General features: G+C 58.6%; 1 protein-coding gene across 4 annotated transcripts in view; it reads right to left on the reverse strand.

The window, feature by feature from the left end:
- Nucleotides 1–21,290, reverse strand: part of LRSAM1 (leucine rich repeat and sterile alpha motif containing 1) — a 37,052-nt gene that overhangs the window by 3,264 nt on the left and 12,498 nt on the right. For 2 of the 4 annotated variants that reach the window (XM_064170873.1, XM_064170871.1), the window contains exons 9-22: nt 20,961–21,082; nt 17,841–17,931; nt 15,466–15,596; nt 14,408–14,437; nt 12,381–12,503; nt 12,167–12,306; nt 11,685–11,729; nt 9,478–9,548; nt 7,618–7,717; nt 6,714–6,801; nt 6,073–6,147; nt 4,576–4,656; nt 2,108–2,203; nt 1,356–1,454 (exon numbers count right to left, since the gene is read on the reverse strand). In XM_064170873.1, coding sequence (XP_064026943.1) covers nt 1,356–1,454; nt 2,108–2,203; nt 4,576–4,656; nt 6,073–6,147; nt 6,714–6,801; nt 7,618–7,717; nt 9,478–9,548; nt 11,685–11,729; nt 12,167–12,306; nt 12,381–12,503; nt 14,408–14,437; nt 15,466–15,596; nt 17,841–17,931; nt 20,961–21,082 — 1,292 coding nt within the window. The remainder of the gene's footprint in view (nt 1–1,355; nt 1,455–2,107; nt 2,204–4,575; nt 4,657–6,072; nt 6,148–6,713; nt 6,802–7,617; nt 7,718–9,477; nt 9,549–11,684; nt 11,730–12,166; nt 12,307–12,380; nt 12,504–14,407; nt 14,438–15,465; nt 15,597–17,840; nt 17,932–20,960; nt 21,083–21,290) is intronic. The other 2 variants (XM_064170875.1, XM_064170874.1) reach the window with 2 other exon arrangements.

Here is a 21,290-nt window from a genome sequence, read left to right on the forward strand (position 1 = left end):
CGGCACACGCACAGCTCCATAACGGCAGCTCCGGCACACACACAGCTCCTTAACGGCAGCTCCGGCACACGCACAGCTCCTTAACGGCAGCTCTGGCACACGCACAGCTCCTCAGGGCAGCTCCGGCACACGCACAGCTCCTTAACGGCAGCTCCGGCACATGCACAGCTCATAACGGCAGCTCCGGCACACGCACAGCTCCATAACGGCAGCTCCAGCACACGCACAGCTCCTCAGGGCAGCTCCGGCACACGCACAGCTCCTTAACAGCAGCTCTGGCACACGCACAGCTCCTTAACGGCAGCTCCGGCACACGCACAGCTCCTTAACAGCAGCTCTGGCACATGCACAGCTCCTTAACAGCAGCTCTGGCACACGCACAGCTCCTCAGGGCAGCTCTGGCACACGCACAGCTCCTTAAGGGCAGCTCCGGCACACGCACAGCTCCTTAACAGCAGCTCTGGCACATGCACAGCTCCTCAGGGCAGCTCCGGCACACGCACAGCTCCTTAACGGCAGCTCCGGCACACGCACAGCTCCTCAGGGCAGCTCTGGCACACGCACAGCTCCTTAACAGCAGCTCTGGCACACGCACAGCTCCTCAGGGCAGCTCCGGCACACGCACAGCTCCTCAGGGCAGCTCCGGCACACGCACAGCTCCTTAACGGCAGCTCCGGCACACGCACAGCTCCTCAGGGCAGCTCCGGCACACGCACAGCTCCTTAACGGCAGCTCCAGCACACGCACAGCTCCTCAGGGCAGCTCCGGCACACGCACAGCTCCTCAGGGCAGCTCCGGCACACGCACAGCTCCTTAACAGCAGCTCCGGCACACGCACAGCTCCTTAACAGCAGCTCCGGCACACGCACAGCTCCTTAACGGCAGCTCCAGCACACGCACAGCTCCTCAGGGCAGCTCCGGCACACGCACAGCTCCTTAACGGCAGCTCCGGCACACGCACAGCTCCTCAGGCCAGCTCCGGCACACGCACAGCTCCATAACGGCAGCTCCGGCACACGCACAGCTCCTTAACGGCAGCTCCGGCACACGCACAGCTCCATAACGGCAGCTCCGGCACACGCACAGCTCCTCAGGCCAGCTCCGGCACACGCACAGCTCCTTAACGGCAGCTCCGGCACACGCACAGCTCCTTAACGGCAGCTCCAGCACACGCACAGCTCCTCAGGGCAGCTCCGGCACACGCACAGCTCCTTAACGGCAGCTCCGGCACACAGCTCCTGCTTCGAGCAGGATGGTGATAGAGTTCTGAGGGGGCTGAGCCTCTGGGAGCAGGCAGGGCTGCCCTGGCTCCCCCATGCCACAGCTAGAGTGAGCGCAGCAAGAGCAGCAGGCACCTGGAGCCTGAGGGACAGGGGCTTCTGGCGGAGCAGGCGCTGGTACTGGATCAGCCAGAAGTTCTCCTGCCTCGTCTCGCTCTTCGCCTCCATTTCCAGCTGAAAGACAAAGCCTCCTTCACTCAGCAGCCCCGGGGAAGGCTGCCAGCAGCATTCCAGGCAGCCTAGGTTGGATGTACCACACAGTATCACAGTATCATCAAGGTTGGAAGAGACCTCATAGATCATCAAGTCCAACCCAGACACCAGCAGCCTGGGCTGTGTGAGGCCAGCTCAGAGCACTGCCAGGGGCACAGCTACGGTGGGATGGGCACTTGTGGCCTCCCACAGGCTGAGCTCACTTTGACACCCAAAGCCAGTCCAGGGCTCCGTATCCCTCTGGTCCCTTTGCCCAAGACACTGGGCCTGGTCTCCTGAAGCTCAGGAGACTCTGGAAGTCCTCAGGATTACAAAGCCACATGCAAGGACACTGGGACTGTGCTCATCCCTCCTCACAACTCCCTGTCCTGATGGGGAAGGCTGCTGCTGGTGGTGCCTGATGCTGCCCCAGGGAGCAGCACTAACTGTGCCCCAGGGCACAGCACTCTGCCCCAAGAGCTTAGATCAGCACTTTGTGAAGCTCTGGATCTGGACACCATCCCTCGGAGCCCTCCTCTGCTCCCTTCTACCCCCATGCTGGCTCACAGACTTTCTCCCTGGAGCCAGCCCCTGTGCTCCCTCATCTCCAGCAGCTCGTTAGGGGCCTTCATTACCAGCATTTGCTGCAGTTCCTCCTCCCTTTGCTTCTTGTCTTTGAGCAGCTGCTGCAGCAGGCAGCCCAGTGCGTGGCGCTGCTCCGAGATCAGCTCCTGCAAGAGAAGGACTGTGGCAGCCACAGCTCTGCGCCCTGCAGCTGCCAGCAGCCAGCCTGCCCCTGCCTGCAGCAAAACACTTACCAGAACCAAGAGCTCCAGCAGCTGGGGCAGCCCTGGGGGAGCCTCAGCCTGTCTGACCAGAGCCTGAAGCCTTCCCCAGCCTTAGCATGCCAGACCCAAGCTGACCCATTTCTCTTGGTCCTCCACTGCCCAGGAGCTGGTGGTGCCAACCCACAGCACACCCCAGGCAGCCCCAGACCACGCTGGCCTGCAGCAGCTCTTCCTCACTCCATCAGCAGTCCATGGTCCCCTTCCCTAACAGAGAAAGACCAACTGGAACTAGCTCTGGAAGCCTGCAGGTGGGTCTAGAGGTAGAACAAGGTAAGGGACGAACCTCCCCATGCCTCTGGGATGCTTCTTGGCTTTGGGCTCTCACACCATGCAGGATCAGGTTCCAGGCAGCTGTCACCACTGCAGCCACACCACTGGGAGGTGAGAACTTAACTGTCTCAGGAACCTCAGACATCTGCACGGTTCAGCCCCAGGCAGCTCACACTCTGCCTGAGCAGAGGCCCAGCAAGGGCTCCAGGTGCCCATGGGCAAAGGGAGAAGCATTCTGCTGAGGGCAGACCTCCTGCAGGAGGAGTGTGGGGAAACCTTCACTGATCCACATCTGGGCCCTGCTCCAGCAGGATTCAGGAACCACTGCCCCTCAGAGGCAACCCCCACCTCGAGCTGCTCAGAGGGGCTTTGCCCTGGTGGGGGCAGGAGAGCTTTGCTGTGTCAGGACCTCCACAGGGAGCAGAGAGATGTGAGTGCTGCTCCAGATCACAAAGGAAGCAGGTTGGAAAAGGCCTCTGAGATCATCGAGTCCAACCTTGCACTAACACCTTCTAGTTAGCTACCCATGGCACTAAGTGCCTCATGCAGCCTCCTCTTAGACACCCTCCGGGATGGGGACTGCACCACCTCAGGCAGCCCACTCCGATGGGCTGAGACACCCAGGCAGCCTCAGGAGGAGAGCTCTCCTGCCCACCAGCACTGCAGACACCCACCCAGCTGGGATCACTCCCTTCCAGACCGACCTTGCAAGAGACCTGTGCTAACACCTCCCTTTCCCGAGGTGCTTTCACTTCTTCCTGCTTCACACTCACAGAATCCTAGAGTGGCTTGAGCTGGAAGGGACCTTAAAGCTCAGCCAGCTCCAGCTGCCATGGGCAGGGACACCTCCCACTACATCAGGCTGCTCAGGGCCTCATCCATCCTGACCTTGAACGCTTCCTGGGATGAGATGTCCACAGCCTCCCTGGGCAACCTGTTCCAGGGATGACAATGACTTACCAAGTTCCTCACTAAAGCATCTCTAAACTGGGTGAGGAAGCAACTGTCTGCTGCATGAGGGGTGTCAAGGACAAGTGCAGAAGTGCACACGCCCAAGCCTGAGGGTCTCCAGACAGGTGACACTGACTTACACCTTGTCTCCTGCTGCCCAGGGCTGCTGCCTGCTGCGCTGTGCTGCAGGTCCCAGGGCAGAGCCTCATTTTCTGCCCTCCCCTGGAGCTCCTGTGGTCACCAAGCAGAGGTCACCCAACTCCTCTGCCTGGGCTCCCTTGTCCTCCCTGCCTGAGCTTTGGGTGGTTCCCACCATCAGGCCCCCAGCACTGCAGTGTTCTGCAACATAACCCAAACCTTGCACTTGGAAGTGTCCAGCACAGGGCTCAGAGCCAATCCTGCCTTAGCCCAGCACCCAGCAGCCTGCTGGGGCTCTGCTGCTGGTGAGTGCAGGGTGTTGGCTGCCTGCACTGATGAGCTGGCCTGGCAAAGAGCACACACAAGAGAACAACTGCTGCCAAGCTGGAACAACCAAAGCTAAAGCCAAGCTGGTTAAGCCAAACCCAGTCCCTGCCCAGAGTGTGACCAGAGATGAAGGCAGCCCTCGGGCAGAGGGATGGTAGAGCAGAGCCACCCGGGAGATGAGGCAGTGAAGGGGAGAGCTGACAGCCAGCACTGGTGGGTGTCTGAGAACGAAACACAGCACAACAAAGTAAGAAGGCATGCAGTGAGGCAGGCAGCTGCTTCTGGGCCAGCCAACAACAGGATCACAAAGCCTTTCCCCACCAGCAGACCTGGAACAGTTCAGTGCTACCAGGCCTGGCTCATCTGTCTCTCTCCTCAGAACAAGTGGAGATGTCTAGGAGCAGAGCATGTTCCCACACTGCCACAACAAAGAGGGCCTTGAGGTGTCCTGTGCCCTTCTGAACTAAGCATCAATCTGGAGACTGAGAGGAGCAAAAGGAGCAAGTGGAGCTTCTGTGACCCCAGAGCAGAGAGAGAGGGTGGAGGAGCAGCCCCAGAGCCCTACATACCTGCAGCGTCTCTGTGTCCAGTTCTCGCCTCTTTAACTCCAGCTGTGTCAGCTGCAATAACTCTGTTTCTATTAATTTAATCTAAACAGAAGATGAGACATTTCTTTTACTGACATTTGAAATGACTTTAACTTATGCCCTTTTGAAAACGAGCTCTAGCTGCTGCCCTGGCAGGGAGGGCACCGCAGAGCCACCCAGAAGGCTGGGCAGGCTGCCAGTGCCCCTCCGTGACACAAGCTCCCAGGGTCATAATCTGTCTCCCACTCTCTAATTGTCTCTCTGCTCTGAATACCTCCTGGTCAGGTCTAGAGGAGCACTGCAATCAGTTTGTTCAACCAAACCTTCTGCAGCCCTTCTGGAAGGCAGCAACTGATTGTCAGAGTCCTCCTGGCACCACTGCTCCTACCGCGGTTCAACTTGGGGCAGGGTCCTGGTTTCCAGGTGCTGCAGCAAACCCCAGAGTGAGTCCTGCTCTTTCAGGTGGGGCAACTGAGACACAGAGAGGTGAAGTGAGTTGCCCAAGATCCCACATCAAAGCCAAGATCACCTATTTGCCATCTACCATCCCCAGGCCACGCTGCTTAACGGCTGCCACCAACCACCAAGTCCCTGCTGACACCAGGCTCTGCAGCAGGGCTCCTGCCCTTCTCCAGCCTGGGCTGGATCTCCACAGGAAAAGGTCCAGCCATGGGATCAGGGAACAAAGCCCCTTGGTGCAGGCACACTGCAGGGCTCTCACTGAGCAGCTCAAGCAATGCAGAGTTGTTAAACTCCTCTCCCACAGGGTCCATGCACAGTCCATAGGCTGCTAGCAGAGACTGGTCACTGAATGACTCTGGATATCCAAGCTCTTGAGCTTATCCAGCAGCTCCTGAGCCAAGACTCTTCTGCTTCTCTCAGATCAGGAGAGGGAAGATGCTGGAGGTGTGTGTCAGGAGCCTGCCACCCATCTCGGTGCACCACCAACCGCTGCTTTCTCCCCCAGCTCTCACTCTTCCCCCCCAGCTACTGCACTGCACCTTCTGCAGGAGGAAGCTGAGGAAGGCAGGCTAAGGATGGGAAAGGAAAAGTGAACTCATGGCTCAGTCCCAACGTGCTGGATGGAGATGCAGTGGACTCAGGTGGAAACAGCAGCCCTGCTAAGTACACAGCCCGGAGGAAATGGTAGCTGCAGCTGCGGATGACCTCTGCAGAGCCAATGCAGCTCTGTCCTCTGGTGACCACTCTCCAGCACTTCATCCACCTCAGCGCCGAGCTGGCTGAAGCAAGGCCAATTCCAGCAGAGCCCCAGGCCTAAGCCCTGCGCCGACCCTGGCTGTGGAGCTGGGAGGCTGCAGTCTGCCCACCCAGCCCTGCCCAGCGCCGCCTTACGGAGCCCTGCGCAGGGCAGGGGCTCTCTGCCCCTGCTCACAGAGCTCAGATCTTCTCCAGAAGCATCTCATGGAATGGCAGCATGAGCTGGGCAGCTGCTTGCTCTTCCCTCTGCTGCCAACTCACCTGGTTCCTGATCTGCCTGTGCATAAGATCCTTCTTCACCTGGAGAGCTTCAAAGGCAGCTTTCTGCATCTCGATCTGTGGCACAGAGAGCATCCTGCTTGGTGAGGCTTGGCCCTGCAGCTCCACCTGGGCTGAGAAACTGCCCTCCCCCACCAGGACTGTGGGCAGCCCCATCCCTCAGATCCCACCCTGCCAAAAGTGACCCCCACTTTACAGACAGGCCTGGCAGCTGCACTCCTGCTCTTCATGCACAGCCTTGCAATGCTCTGGGTGCAGCACCCAGGCTCTGCTGCTCTCAGGCTCAACCTGAGGCATTCAAAAGGAGCAGAGGCTCTGAAAATGCTCCCTGCAGGCAGCTGGCCCCAGGTCACCCTGCCAGGAAGAGAGGACTTCTGTCTCCAGATGCTCTCTCTTGATCACCAGAGCAGGTTTGGTCCCCATGGTCTGTGCCTCTCTGTTCACTTCAAAAATCCACCCATCTGTCTCCCAGCTGCCCAGCTCAGTTTGCTGGACACCAGAGACTCCCAGTTAAGCATCTGCTGGACAATGACTTAGTCCAGCCCTGCCCTCCTGCCAGCCACCCCTGCTCCTGCTTTCCCTCAGTGCCTCCCCACCCTCCCCAGTTAGAGTCCTGTGCCTACCTGCTGCAGGATCTGACCCACAGCTTTGTTCTGATCCAGCTGCTGCCAGGCCAGGATTTGCTGGAACTTCTGGTCCATCTCAGCCAGGCTGCAAGAAGATGGATTTGCCATGGAGTCACTGCTGAGGCTCTCGACACAAAGGTGAGGAAAAGCAGACAGCAGGAACCCAGAATGGAGAGGTGGAGAGACTGAAAATCTCCTTCCCCACAAGCAACCCAAACCTGCACCAGAGAGCAAGGCAGAGCAGGAGCAGCACTGCCTGCAGCATGGCACCAGGCCCTACTTGTTCTTCATCCAAAGCAAAGCCTCTCCAGGAGCTGGGCTCTGGCAGTTCCCCTCCCTGAACAGAGAACCTTCACTCTTAGGCCACTTAGTGTTGGAAGAATATTTAGCACTATCAGCTTTGGTTTGCTGCTGTCACCTAAGCCTGCAGCTAGGCAACCACAGCTGATGGGTCTCAATGATCTCCTCAGTGCTGGGGAACACTTAAAGGGTGAGGGCAAGAGCCTGGGGCCAGACTCCTCTCAGTGCTGCCCAGGGACAGCAGAAACAAACTGGACCCCAGCAGGTTGCATCTGAACAAGTGGAGAAAGTTGTTTGGTGTGAGGGTGCTGGAGGCCTGGAGCAGGCTGCCCAGAGAGGCTGTGGAGAGCTTCCAACCCCCCCTGGCCACTGTGCTGCTGGGCAAGCTGCTGTGGGTGCCCTGCTGGAGCAAGGGCTTGGACTGGATGTGCCCAGAGGTCCCTTCCATCCCTCACCATGCTGGCACTCTGGGATCCTGAAGGTCTTTTCCAACCTAGCCAATTCTCTGATTCTCCATCTGAATCCCACCAGGACTGCTGGACAGCCAAGGGGGGCAGAGCCCTTCAGCAGTGCCCCCAGCCCCAGCCACCCCCCAGCATACCTGGAGCAGGCCTGGCTGACGAGGTCTTGCCGCCGGGACTCGTAGGACATCTGCAGGAGCTTGTTCTTGTAGCTCTCAGCCAGCATCTGCTGCATGGCAGCTGGGAGACAGAACTGCTCTCAGCTGTGCCAGCAGTGCTGCCAAGGACCTGCTCCCAGCTACCACTGCTGCTGCACCCCCCCCAGCCGAGGTCCTTCCCCTCACCTCCAACCTGCCCTTACTTTCCCCATTCCAGCTCCTGCAGCTGGGTGGGTGCAGTCCCAAGCACAGCTCCAGGCTGGGTGGGGAATGGCTGAGAGCAGCCCTGAGGAACAGGCCCTGGGGGTCTGGGCTGATGCAAAGCTCCACAGGAGCCTGCAGGGTGAGTGCAGCCCAGACACAAGCCTGGGAATGAGAGGAGGAGGAGGAGGAATGGGTTTGTGCTGGAAGAGGGGAGATTGAAACTGGATGTGAGGAAGAAGCTGTTTGCAGTGAGGGTGGTGAGAGACTGGCACAGGTTGAGGGTGCTGAGACACTGGCACAGGTTGAGGGTGCTGAGACACTGGCACAGGTTTCCCAGGGAGGTTGTGGAGCACAGAAGCACCCAATGTGATCAAAGATCACATTGGGTGCTTCTGTGCTCCACAACCTCCCTGGAGGTGTTCAGCACCAGGTTGGATGAGGCCTTGAGTGACCTGTTCTAGTCTAGACCCACCTCTAGTGGGAGGTGTCCCTGCCTATGGCAGGAGGTTGGCACTGGCTGAGCTTTGAGCTCCCTTCCAACCCAAACCATTCTCTGATTCACTCCAGAGCAGACTCCTTCAGCTGCAGGAACTGTAGCTGTGGACTGGGAAACCAACTGAGCAAAGCCCACCCTGCCTGTGCTTGCATCTCCTCAGCTCCCAGAGGAGCCCAGGCACTGCCTGCCAACCCTCAGGTGGGCTGCAGCTCTGCCCATTCCCCCAGCAGTAAGCACCCAGCCGTGGGGTGACAGCACCACTGCTCCCCCTGCAGCCCCAGCACAGCTCTTTGTGGTCATCAGCACAAAAGGCTCCACAGAACCACCCTTGTTCTACACACACCTGCCTCATCAACCTGTGACATCTGTTTGGTACCTCTGGAGGACTTTGTGTGCTCACATCCAGCCTCACAACCCCCTTGTGTGTCCTGGTGAGGCCACTTCTACTGTACTGAGCCCACTCCTGGGCTCCCCAGTTCAGGAGAGTGAGGGAACTGCTGGAGAGAGCCCAGCAGAGGGTACTGAGATGCTGAGGGGCCAGGAGCATCTCTGTGAGGAGCAAAGGCTGAGAGCCCTGGGGCTGAGAGCCTGCAGAAGAGCAGCCCCAGAGGGCAGCTGAGCAGTGCTCAAAAAGGTGGGGGGCAAGAGACTGGGGCCAGACTCTTGTCAGTGGTGCCCAGGGACAGGACAAGGGCAGTGGGCACAGAGTGGAACCCAGGAGGTTGCATCTGAACAGGAGGAGAAACTTATTTGGTGTGAGGGTGCTGGAGCCTGGAGCAGGCTGCCCAGGGAGGTTCTGGAGTCTCCTGCTCTGCAGAGCTTCCAACCTCCCCTTGGCCATTGTGCTCCTGGGCAAGCTGCTGTGGGTGCCCTGCTGGAGCAGGAGCTTGGACTGGATGTGCCCAGAGGTCCCTTCCAGCCTGCACCATGCTGGGGTTCCATGCCATGCTGTTGCTACACACAGGAGCACAGCTTGCACCTGACAGAGAACCAGCAGCAAGCTGCAGGTGGAAGCAGAGGATCAGCCCTGGCACATGGTGCAGTGCCACCCCTGCAGCTCTGCCCCGCGGCACCAAGCCAGAGGAGACGCTGCTGGCACCTTCCAGCAGGGCCCCCCTGCCCCCCGCACTGCCGGCACTCACCTGCCACCTCCCTCCTGCGCAGCTGCTCGGCCTCCTCCTGCGTGATCGCCATCAGCTGCTCCATGCGCATCCTGCCGGGCACACAGCTGCGCATCAGCCGCCCCTGCGGGCGCAGCACTGCTCCTCCACCCGCCCAGCTCGCAGCCTGCAGGCTCAGCAGATGCTCCCTGCCACCCACTCGCCAGGTGCTCAGCACGGGCATGGATGCCTCAGCAGTTCCTTGGGCTGTGGCAGACAGCACAGACTTCGCTCCAAAGCATGGGGATGAGTGCTTCAGAGTGGGGAGCTGAGCCCTCTGACCCTGCACTTGGCTCACAACTACCCCAAGCAATGCTACAGGCCTGGGGCTGTGTGGCTGGAGAGCTGCTGGCAGAGAGGGACCTGGGGGTTGTAAGAGACAGGAGCTGAACAGGAGCCAGCAGTGTGCCCAGGTGGCCAAGAAGGCCAAAGGCATCCTGGCTTGGGTTAAAAATGCTGTGTCCAGCAGGAGCAGGGAGGGGATTGTGCCCTTGGACTCTGCTCTGGTGAGGCTCAAGCTCTGGTGAGCTCGAGTACCACAATCAGTTTTGGGCACTGCAATATAAGAGAGCTGTGGAGGTGCTGGAGCAGGTCCAGAGGAGGGCAAGGAAGCTGTGAAGGGGCTGGAGCATAAATCTGATGAGGAGAGGCTGAAGGAGCTGGGGATGGGCAGTGTGAAACAGAGGAGGCTGAGGGCAGAGCTCATTGCTGCCTGCAGGGACATTGTGCAGAGGCTGCTGCTGGGCTCTGCTCACAGGGAACTGCAGACAGAACAAGGGGAAATGGCCTCAAGCTGAGCCTGGGGAGGTTTAGATTGGACATTAGGAAGAAGTTTTTCCTGGAGAGAGTGGTCAGGGACTGGAATGAGCTGCCCAGGGAGGTGCTGGAGTCCCCCAGCCTGGCTGTGTTTCAGGGTGGTTTGGATGTGGTGCTTGGGGCTGTGGTTTAAGGTGAGTCTTGTAGAGCAGGGCTCTAGGTTGGACTTGGAGCTCCTGAGGGGCTGTGCCAACCTGGGTGTTGCTGTGATTCCATGAACCTCTGCAACCTGCTCCCCCCAAACATTGCCACTTCCTTTCTTTCCTTCCTCTTGAGGCTTGATCAGCACTTCAAGGCTGACCTAAAGGAGCAGCATCTCTGAAAGCAGCAGCCTGATCTGCCCCCACACCTCCCTGGCCTGGCACCAGCACAAACACAGAGTGACTGACCAGGTCAGGAACTGGCATGGCTGGAAAACTGACATGCAAAGGGATCCCTTCAGCCAGGTCAGTGTCCCACTCCAGTTTACTGACTGAAGGGACAGACTGGAAGGGACTCTCAAAGCTCATCTTGTCCAACCCCCTGCAGGCAGCAGGGACACCTCCAACCAGAGCAGGCTGCCCAGCAAAGCTGATCTTGAATATCTCCAGGGATGGGGCTGCAATCACATCTCTGTGCAGCCTGTGCCAGTCTCTCCCCACCCTCACTGTGCACAACTCCCTCCTGATGTCCAACCTAACTCTGTCCTGCTCCACTTCCAAACCATTGTCCCCAGCCTATCCCCACAGGCCCTTCTGAACAGTCCCTCCTCAGCCTGCCTGTAGATATTGAAGTGCTGCTCTAAGGTCTCCCTGGAGCCTTCTCTTCTGCAGGCTGCACAGCCCCAACTCTCCCAGCCTGGCCCCACAGGGGAGCTTCTCCAGCCCTCTGAGCATCTTGGTGGCCCTCTCTGGACTCACTCAGTGTTTCTGTTGTGCTGGGGGTCCCAGAGCTGGACACAGCACTGCAGGTGAGGTCTCCCCAGAGCAGAGCAGAGCAGACAGCATACAGGCAGGGGACAGCTGGGGACAACCACTTTTGGTGGCAGAGCTAGCTCAGAGTGGTGGCTGAACAGCAGCATTGCTTTCAGTGCCCCAACCTGTACACATTATTGGCTCATCTCCATCAGTTCCTTGCTTGCCAACAAGTGTAAGACTTCTCTTGGTCCTTGACAGTGGAATAGAGTTCCCAAACTCCTTAGCTAGGACCACTCAGAGATGCAAAAGGTTGAACCTCCTTGGGTTTGGCAGCCTGAGTAAGAGCAACCACATCTAGTCCAGCCACCACAACCAGCTGTGGGTGAGATGAACCTCCCCTGACTCAAGTGGTGGCTCTGAAAGGAAGGGCCCAGACCTGCTCAGGTTTGCTGGAGAGCTTCTGTCAAGGAGACTCACCTCTCATCCTCCAGGGATTTCAGAATGTCTGAACTCTGTTTTTGCCTAAAAACCAAACAAACAGAAGATAAACAAACAAACCAGGGAGCTTTCATCGAGCTGAGCAGGACACCCTACTGCTGGAGGGCAGGAAATGGCTTCAGTGCTTCTGCTGGGATGGAGCTGACCCCAGGTTAGCTGCAACAGCAGCTCCAAGCAGGCTGCTAACCTGGGCTCAGCTCCATGCCAGCAGGAGAGCCAGCAGATCTAGCCAGTGGGCCCTCCAAATATGCACCTTCCATGAGGGATTCAAACATGAAACTCAGGTTTTAAGGTGTTACATTCCCCTTCCTTAAGTGGGACTTGGGCAGTTGGAGAGCTGAAGCACCTCCTGCAGGCACAAATCCTGTACCAGCTCGGACAGGGCAAAACCAAGCCCCTCAGAATGGGACAAAAGCACCTGAGGGACAGAGGAACACTGCAGGACACTTTGGGGCTTCTACCTCTGGTTGTCTTCTAGCAGCTTCTGGATCCTGCTGGTGATGCCTTGCTCTGCCTGCTTCAACTGCTGCAGCAGCTTCAGGCGCTCCTCCTCCAAGCAGCGCTGGTGCCTTGTCAGGCCCTCCTCCAGCTTCAGCTGGTCCTAGCCCAAAGCAAGGAGGTGTTCAGCCTAGGCAAGGCAGGGCCTTGTCTGGGGCCTGCCCAGAGGAGCCCTACCTCTCTGACTGTCTGCAGGATCTCATCCTTCTGGCTGCTGAGCTGCTGAAGGAGCAGGGCGTGCTCCCTCTGCCCCATGTCCAGGCGTCGCTCGAACTCCAGCTTCTCCTGCAGCTTCTTTTCCTGAGAGGAGCAAGAAAGGTGAAAGGCAGAGATCAGCAGAGTGGTGGCTCTGCTGCTTCCCAAGCAAGCACAGAAGAGCTGAAAGGGACCTGGGGCTTGTAATGAGCAAGCAACTCAATCTGAGCCAGCAGTGCCCAGGGGGCAGAGAAAGCCAAAGGCAGCCTGGCTGGCATCAGAAGTGCTGTGTCCAGCAGGAGCAGGGAGGGAATTGTCCCCTTGGGCTCTGCTCTGGTGAGACCACAGCTCGAGTGCTGTGCTCAGTTTGGGGCACCTTAATACAAGAGAGCTGTGGAGGTGCTGGAGTGAGTCCAGAGGAGGGCCTGGAGAAGAAATCCTGTGAGGAGAGACTGAGGGAGCTGGGGATGGTTGGTGTGAAACAGAGGAGGCTGAGGGCAGAGCTCATTGCTGCCTGCAGCTACCTGAAAGGAGGCTGTGCAGAGGCTGCTGCTGGGCTCTGCTCACAGGGAGTTAGTGACAGAACAGGAGGGAATGGCCTCAAGTGTGACTGGGTAGGTTCAGACTGGGCATGAGGGACAATCTTTTCCCTGCACTGGCATGAGCTGCCCAGGGAGGTGCTGGAGTCACCACCCCTGGGTGTGTTTAAAAGTCGTTTGGATGTGGTGCCTGGGGCTATGCTTTGGGGTGCACCTGGCAGAGCAGGGACATGGGCTGGGCTTGGTGGTCCTGAGGGCTTTGCCAACCTGAGTGTTCTGTGAGAATGTGGCAAACCCCAAGGCACAGCAGTGCCCTTGGCTTGGCTAAGGCTGGCAATGTTCTCTCCATAGGGACACAAAAGAAGCTGCTGCTCTCCTTATGGAAGTCTCCAAACCCATCTCAAAGTTAGGCAGCCAAAGTCCCTGGACACCAACCCATGTACCAGGGACAGCCAATGTCAAGACCCCGAGGAAGCCCAAAACTAAGGCTGTGTTCAGCTCCAGAAGGATTTCCCTGCCTTAAGACAACAGAGTGAAAGCAGGAGCCAGCTACAAGCAGCTTCAGCCAGGGGAAGAGGTGAACAGGAGTTTCTGAGAGAGCCTTGCATGGGGGAAGGGACAAAGACCAAACTAAAAGTGCAGCCAGGTGAGGAGAACCGAGGACAGGGACAAGGAGTGAGCAGGGACAGTGGCACTGTGAGCCAGAGGACCAAGGCAGAGTCCCAGAGGGGCTGGGGTTTGTGCAGGGTGTACTGAGCACTCTGTGCATGGACTGCTCACACCTCCTGTGGGAAACACAGGGAGAGCACAAAACAGGCACTGAGTGTGCAAGGCCCAGACCCAGCTCTGCAGGCAGGCTGGAAGGGACCCCAAGGATCATCTGCTCCAACCTCTCTGGGTCACAGCAGAGCTGCAATGAGCTGCAGTGAGCTGCCCCAGCACCCTGGCAAGAGGAGTCCTCAACTGCCCAGGGCAGGGACTCCACTGCTGCCCCTGGGCAATGGTTCCAGCCTCTGACTGTGCCCATGGGCAAACATTTCCTTCTGGAGCCCAATGGGAATGGCCCCAGCAGGAGCTTGTCCCCATCTGCCCTTGTCCTCTCCATGCTTGTGCAAAGGGAGCCTGCATCCTGCTGGCAGCCACCCTGCCTGGCCTGCTCCATGGCAACAAGGTCTGCCCTCAGCCTTCTCCTCTGCAGGCTGAACCAGCCCAGCTCTCAGCCCTTCCTGGAGCCACTTGCTCAGGAGAGCAGCTGAGGCTGTGTGAGACAGAGGAGTCAGCCACAGATCCCTCACCTCCCACTTGTCTTCTGCAGTGAGGAGTGAGCAGCTCAGTGTGGAGAGGGCAGGTCTGCAAGAACTGGGTTCTGAGAACATTCAGGTTGGGCTGAGAAGTGGCTAAAGGGAGGGAAAACAAGGAGGGGAAAGTGCTGTGTCCTGCAGACAGAGGGTTTGCAGCCTTCATCCTTACCTTCCTCTTCTCATAATCCAAGAATCTGTCCTGAAAATAAGCAACAGCAGAAGACATTTACTAGCAGGAGCAGATGTTTGTGGGTGTCATTAACCCACATCCCTGAGTGAAGACATCACCCAAAGGCACAAGAACATTAACAGAGCCACAAATTCCACCCCCTTGCCCCCATTCCTGTGTCTCCAGGGCCAAAGAAATCTCCTCCCTGTTCACCAAACAGCACAGGGGTTAGCAGAGCTCAGCAGAGTCACAAACCCAGGGAGGGCTGGAACCCTGAGGGGCTTCTGCAGTGTGCTGCCACCCCCCAGGAATCTGCCACCATGCTGCACACACTGTGTCACACTGAGCTCATGGCACAGGGCCACAGGTGTCAGGGGCTGGAAGGCAACCAAAGAGCTCATCCAGTCCAAGTCCCCTGCCAGAGCAGGACCACACAATCCAGCTCAGGGCACACAGGAACACATCCAGACAGGCCTGGAAAGGCTCCACAGAAGGAGACTCCACAGCCTCTCTGGGCAGCCTGTGCCAGGCTCTGGGACCCTTCCAGGCAAGAAGTTCCCCTTGTGTTGAGCTGGAACCTCCTGTGCTGCAGCTTCCATCCATTGCTGCTTGTCCTGTCCCAGGCAGCTGTGAGCAGAGCCTGTCCCCCCCTCCTGACCCCCAGCCCTCAGAGAGTTACAGACATTGATCCAATCCCCTCTCAGTCTTCTCTTCTCCAGACTAAGCAGCCACAGGGCCCTCAGCCTCTCCTCATAAGGCATCCCATCCCATCCTATCCCACCTTATCCCACCTCATCCCACCCCACCCCTTGTGTGCTCCCAAGGCTGCAGACAGCTCTGTGCTGTGTGCCCCAGCAGGCAGCAATGGCACCACCATGCCCAGATGAGCCACCCATGCCCACGCTGCTGTGCCTGCTTCTGGCCACTCCTGCTCTCTCAGTCCCTCCCCGAGCTGGGGGAGGTGGTGAGAGGTGATATGTTGAGTGCTCCACAGATGGAGTGGAGAGACAAGTCCAGCACCACCTCTTCACACAGCCTCACAGGCAGTGGGGCCTCACCTGCCACTGGCTCTCCTCCTCCAAGTACTTCTGCACTGTCTTGTCCACCTCATCCACAGAGGTTCCTCCTCCATCAGCCTCCTGTGCAGGCAGCAGGTACTGTGAGGGGGGGTAGTAGACAATGCCACACTCTGGAAGGCATCAGACACAGAACAAGAACTGGTGCTTAAAAGCCTCCTTGGCAGCACAGAATCAGGGAACCTGTTTGGCTGGAAGAGAACTTTCAGGTCATCAAACTCAACCACTGCCAGGTCACCTCTAAACCATGGCCCACAGCACCACAGCTGCACAGCTCTGGAACCCCTCCAGGGATGGGGACACAGCCTTAGGGAGTCTGTCACAGTGCCTGACAAACTTGCAGTCCAGAAGTTCCTTCTCATGTCCAGCCTGCACCTCTCCTGCTGCAACCTGAGCCCATTTCCTCTTGTCCTGTCACTTGTGCCATGGGAGAAGAGATCGACATCCACACCTCCAGCCTCCTCTCAGGGAGCTGCAGACAGCAATGAGGTCTCCCCTCAGACTCCTCCACACTAAACACTCCCAGCCCCTGCCCAGCCCTGTTCTCCAGACCCTTCCCCAGCTTTGTTGCCTTTCTCAGGACCTGCTCCAGCCCCTCCACGTCCTTCTTGGAGTGAGAGACCCAAAACTGAACCCAGGATTCAAGGTGTGGCTTCACAAGGGGACAATCACTGCCCTGCTCCTGCTGCTGACACTCTTGCTGATCCAGGCCAGGATGCTGGTGGCCTTCTTGGCCACCTGGGCACACCCTGGCTCAGCTGGCTGTTGACCAACACCCCCAGGTCCTTTTCCAGTGGGCACAGCTGAGGGCTGGCTTCAACCTGTGCTCCCCCTGCCCACACAGAGAGGAGCACCCAAAGGCTCTCCTTCAGCTCACCCAGGCTTCACCACAAGGAGCTGCAGGAGCAGGCAGTGCCACCTCATTCCCACCAGGAAGCTGCCCAAAGCTAACCTGCTCACATAGAAACATTTCCTTCACAGGCTGCAGGGCTGCAAATGAGTTCTGACTGCCCTTTTATGTCAGGGGTCTGCACCCAGTCTGCCAAGACATTTCCTCTGCACAAAGCATTAAACCCTCTGCATTAAACTCAGCCCTGACAAACTCACAGGACCTTCTCTTGGTTTGAGCTTTCCATCTGGTTTAATCTTTCTCACTGCAAACCATCAGCCTGCAGCCCCCATGAGGGTAAAAAGGACCCTGAGTGGCTTCTGAGTTTGTCTTCTTGTCCCAGAGCAAGGAGCTGGACAATGCCTAAGCCTCCCACTGGAAAAAGTGCAAACAAGGGGAAAAAAGAAACAGAGAGATGCAAGGAGTTGAGAGCAGCCTGCAGGAGAAGGCCTTGAGGGTGTCAGTTGGTGCCCAAGTGCCCAGCAGCCAGCACTGGTCCCTGGCAGCCCAGAGCCAGCTGTGTGCTGGCTGCAGGCAGAGCAGGGAGAGCAGCAGCACAGGGAGGGGATTCTGCCCCTCCAATCTGCTCTGCTCAGCCCTCACCTGCAGCACTGCCTCCAGCTTGGGAACCCAGCACAAGAAGGACCTGGAGCTGCTGGAGAGGAGCCAGAGGAGGCCATGGAAGTGATCAGAGGGCTGGAGAAGCTCTGCTGTGGGGACAGGCTGGGAGAGCTGGGGCTGTGCAGCCTGGAGAAGGCTACAGGGAGACCTCAGAGCAGCCTGAAGGGGCTGCAGGAGAGCTGGGAAGGGACTCTGGAGAAGGGCTGGGAGTGGCAGGATGAGGGACAATGGCTTGGAGCTGGGAGAGGGGAGAGTGGAGCTGAGGAGGAAGAGGTTGTTGAGAGAGAGGGTGGGGAGAGACTGGCATAGGTTGAGGGTGGTGAGAGACTGGCACAGGTTGAGGGTGGTGAGACACTGGCACAGGTTTCCCAGGGAGGTTGTGGAGCACAGAAGCACCCAACGTGATCAAAGATCACGTTGGGTGCTTCTGTGCTCCACAACCTCCCTGGAGGTGCTCAGGACCTGTCTGGATGAGGCCTTGAGCAAGCTGTGCTGTTGGGACGTATCCCTGCCCAAGGCAGGGTCTTGGTACTGTTGACCTTTGAGGTCCCTTCCAACCCAACCCATTCCATGACTCTTACACACTCAGGCCCTGGCTCAGCTGCTCTGTTGGTCTGACACACTTCAGAGAGGCAGCAAGCAGTAAGTCCCAAGGAGAGGCTCCTGTGCTGCTGCCTGCCAGCGAGGACGCAGCACTCCCTGCCCAGCCTGCAGCAGCCAGCCCAAGCAGAGCCAAGCCAACGTCTGTCCCTCATGAGAGCCATCTGTGAACACAGCCCAGCAGCCAGGCAGGGCAGAGCACAGCCCCCCAGGGTGCCACTGCCATGCCCAGACTCTTGGTGCTCACCTCTGCAGAGGAACTGCTGGATGGCCTCGGTGCCTGCACTGCAGATCTCGGGCGCAGGGTAGGTCATGGAAGCAGCGTCCAGGGTCAGCGTCTCCAAGAGAGAACACAGAGAGCTGCAGGTTACTGTGGTGGCCCAGCCAGAGTCCAACTGCAGGGAGCCTTGCAGCTCCCCCACAGCTTCACCTGTGGAGTGGCAGCTTCTGGCTGCCCTTGGTTCTGAGAGGGAATTGCTGCTGAGTGTCTGACTCCTTGCAGAAGGGACTCCACACTCTCTGATATGGGAGCTCCTAAGCTGGTCCTTCAGTGGAGCAGCTCCCTGGTGGGGATGAGTCTGCTCTGTGCTTCAGCACCAGAGGGCAAAGCATTCCTCACTTCCAGACAGGTTCTGCTAAATCACAGAGTGCCAGGGGCTGGAAGGGACCTCCAAAGCTCAGCCAGTCCTGCATGGGCAGCAGCACCCAGAGCAGGTCACACAGCAACACATCCAGGCAGGCTCTGAATCTCTCCAGAGAGGGAGACTCTACAGCCCCCCCTGGGCAGCCTATGCCAGGCTCTGGCACCCTCACAGGGCAAAAATTCCTCCTTATGTTTCCAAGGAACTTCCTCTGCCTCAGCTTCCAGCAGTGCCTCTTGTGCTGCCATTGGCATCACCCAGCAGAGCCTGGCTCCAGCCTCTGGCACTCACCCTGCCATATCCAGTTGGCAGCTGGCACTGGTGGTGTTCCCCAAGGATCAGTGCTGGGCCCAGTCCTGTTCAACATCTTTATTGATGATCTGGACCAGGAGATTGAGTCCAGCATCAGTAAGTTTGCAGATGACACCAAGCTAGGAGCAGCTGTGGAACTGTTGGAGGGTAGCAGAGCCCTGCAGAGGGACCTGGCCAGGCTGCATGGGTGGGCAGAGGCCAAGGGGATGAGACTGAACAAGGCCAAGGGCAGGGTTCTGCACTTTGGCCACAACAACCCCAAGCAGCACTACAGGCTGGGGACAGAGAGGCTGAGAGCAGCCAGGAAAAAAGGGACCTGGGGGTACTGGTAGATAGGAGCTGCAGAGGAGGCAGCAGTGCCCAGGTGGGCAGCAGAGCCAATGGCATCCTGGGCTGGCTCAGGAGCAGTGTGGGCAGCAGGACAAGGGAGGTTCTTGTGCCCCTGTGCTCAGCACTGCTCAGGCCACCCCTGGAGTGCTGTGTCCAGTTCTGGGCTCCTCCACTGCAGAGAGATGTTGAGGTGCTGGAAGGTGTTTGGAGAAGGGCAGCAAGGCTGGGGAGGGGCCTGGAGCAGAGCCCTGTGAGGAGAGGCTGAGGGAGCTGGGGGGGTGCAGCCTGCAGCAGAGGAGGCTCAGGGCAGAGCTGATTGCTGCCTGCAGCTGCCTGCAGGGAGGCTGTAGCCAGGTGGGGTTGGGCTCTGCTGCCAGGCAAGCAGCAAGAGAAGAAGGGGACAGAGTCTGAAGCTGTGCCAGGGCAGGTCTAGGCTGGATGTTGTTAGGAAGTTGTTGTCAGAGAGAGTGATTGGCATTGGAATGGGCTGCCCAGGGAGGTGGTGGAGTCTGTGTGGCTGGAGGTGTTGCAGCCAAGCCTGGCTGGGGCACTTAGTGCCATGGTCTGGTTGGTTGGGCAGGGCTGGGTGCTAGGTTGGGCTGGAGGAGCTTGGAGCTCTCTTCCCACCTTGATTCTATGATCTTTATCAACATTGATGAGGTCACCTCTCAGTCTCCTCTCCAAATCCCAACTCCCTCATTCTCTCCTCATAAGAGAGATGTTCCACTCCCTTAATCACCTTTGTGGCTGTATGCTGCAGCCTGGTGCCCAGGAGGGAGGGTGGCACAAGGGCCATGGAGAGAGGAGGGGCACCAGTAAGAACAGGTGGAAGGACCATTTGCTATCTGGTCCTACCGTGGCCACCAAAAGGACCTGATGGTGCCTCCTGTAGAGAAGGGCATGGAGGAAGGCCCAGAAAGGAGCCACCTCAGCAACAACAGGGAGCAAAGCTGCACAGATCCTTCACCTCAGGCACTGCCCATCAGAGAGGTGAAGCCTGGTGAGAGTTTGAGGCTGGAGAACATGGATTCACATCCTCCACGCTGGTGCCCAACATCAGCCCTGCTGCCTGCCACTTGCACAGCTCAGCACTGCCAAGGTTGGCAGCCAGCAGGTCACAGATCCATACAGATCCTAATGCTGGCTCATTTTGTGCCCCCCACGGAGCCAGAGAGCTCTGGGGGGGGGGATGCTGATGAATCCAAACCCTCAGCAGGAGCATCCCCTCCCAGAATCAGCCCTGCTGCAAAGTGGCACAGGCAGCCTGAGCAGAGGTTGTGGATGCTGCAGCACAGGTCTGGATGCTGCAGCACAGGTCTGGATGCATCACTCTCTTGGCAGTGATTTTGTCATGACCAAGCCAGGACAAAACAGTGCTCAGAAAAGATCAAAGCTGGCAGGTGTGTATGAAAGCTCATCACATGGAATGATGGAAGCACAAAGATGACAGAGGGCTGCAGAACCTCCCCTAGGGGATCAGGCCGGGAGAGTTGGGGCTGGTCAGCCTGGAGAGGAGAAGGCTGCAGGGAGACCTCAGAGCAGCCTTGAAGTGCCTGAAGGGGCTGCAGGAGAGCTGGGGAGGGAGTGTGGACAAGGGCTGGGGGTGACAAGACGAGGGACAATGGCTCTGAGCTGGGAGAGATGGAGAGTGGAGAAGAGTGAGGGTGGTGAGAGGCTGGCACAGGTTGAGGGTGGTGAGACACTGGCACAAGGTGAGGGTGCTGAGACACTGGCACAGGTTGCCCAGGGAGGTTGTGGAGCACAGAAGCACCCAACGTGATCAAAGATCACGTTGGGTGCTTCTGTGCTCCACAACCTCCCTGGAGGTGTTCAGCACCAGGCTGGATGAAGCCTTGAGCAAGCTGTGCTGGCAGGAGGTGCCCTTGCCCACGGATCCTTCAGGTCCCTCCCCACCCAACCCACACCGTGGCTCTGTTTGCTCACCTACATCCTCCTCACCATCCCCACCCCGCGTCCTGCCCAAGCCCTACACATTTCCCTCCTCTGCTGCCTTTATTAGGGTGCTGAGGAGGCAGGAAGGGAAGGAGGCTGGCAGGGGCAGGGCAGGGCTGGCTGCGGTGTACCTGCAGCGTGCGGAGGTGTGCCAGCTGCCGCGGCAGTGCCCGCACCGCGTTCCCGCTGACGTCCAGGGCGCGCAGGCTGCGCCAGCCGCTCACGGTGCCAGGCAGCTCCCTCAGCCCGTTCCCTGCGGACAGAAACCGTTTAGCTGCGCCAGCCGCTCACGGTGCCAGGCAGCTCCCTCAGCCCGGTCCCTGCGGACAGAAGACCTTTAGCTGTGCCAGCCGCTCACGGTGCCAGGCAGCTCCCTCAGCCCGGTCCCTGCGGACAGAAGCCCTTTAGCTGTGCCAGCCGCTCACGGTGCCAGGCAGCTCCCTCAGCCCGGTCCCTGCCGA

The sequence above is a fragment of the Pogoniulus pusillus genome, chromosome 35 (genome assembly GCF_015220805.1).
Source record: "Pogoniulus pusillus isolate bPogPus1 chromosome 35, bPogPus1.pri, whole genome shotgun sequence".
NCBI classification, from domain to species: domain Eukaryota; kingdom Metazoa; phylum Chordata; class Aves; order Piciformes; family Lybiidae; genus Pogoniulus; species Pogoniulus pusillus.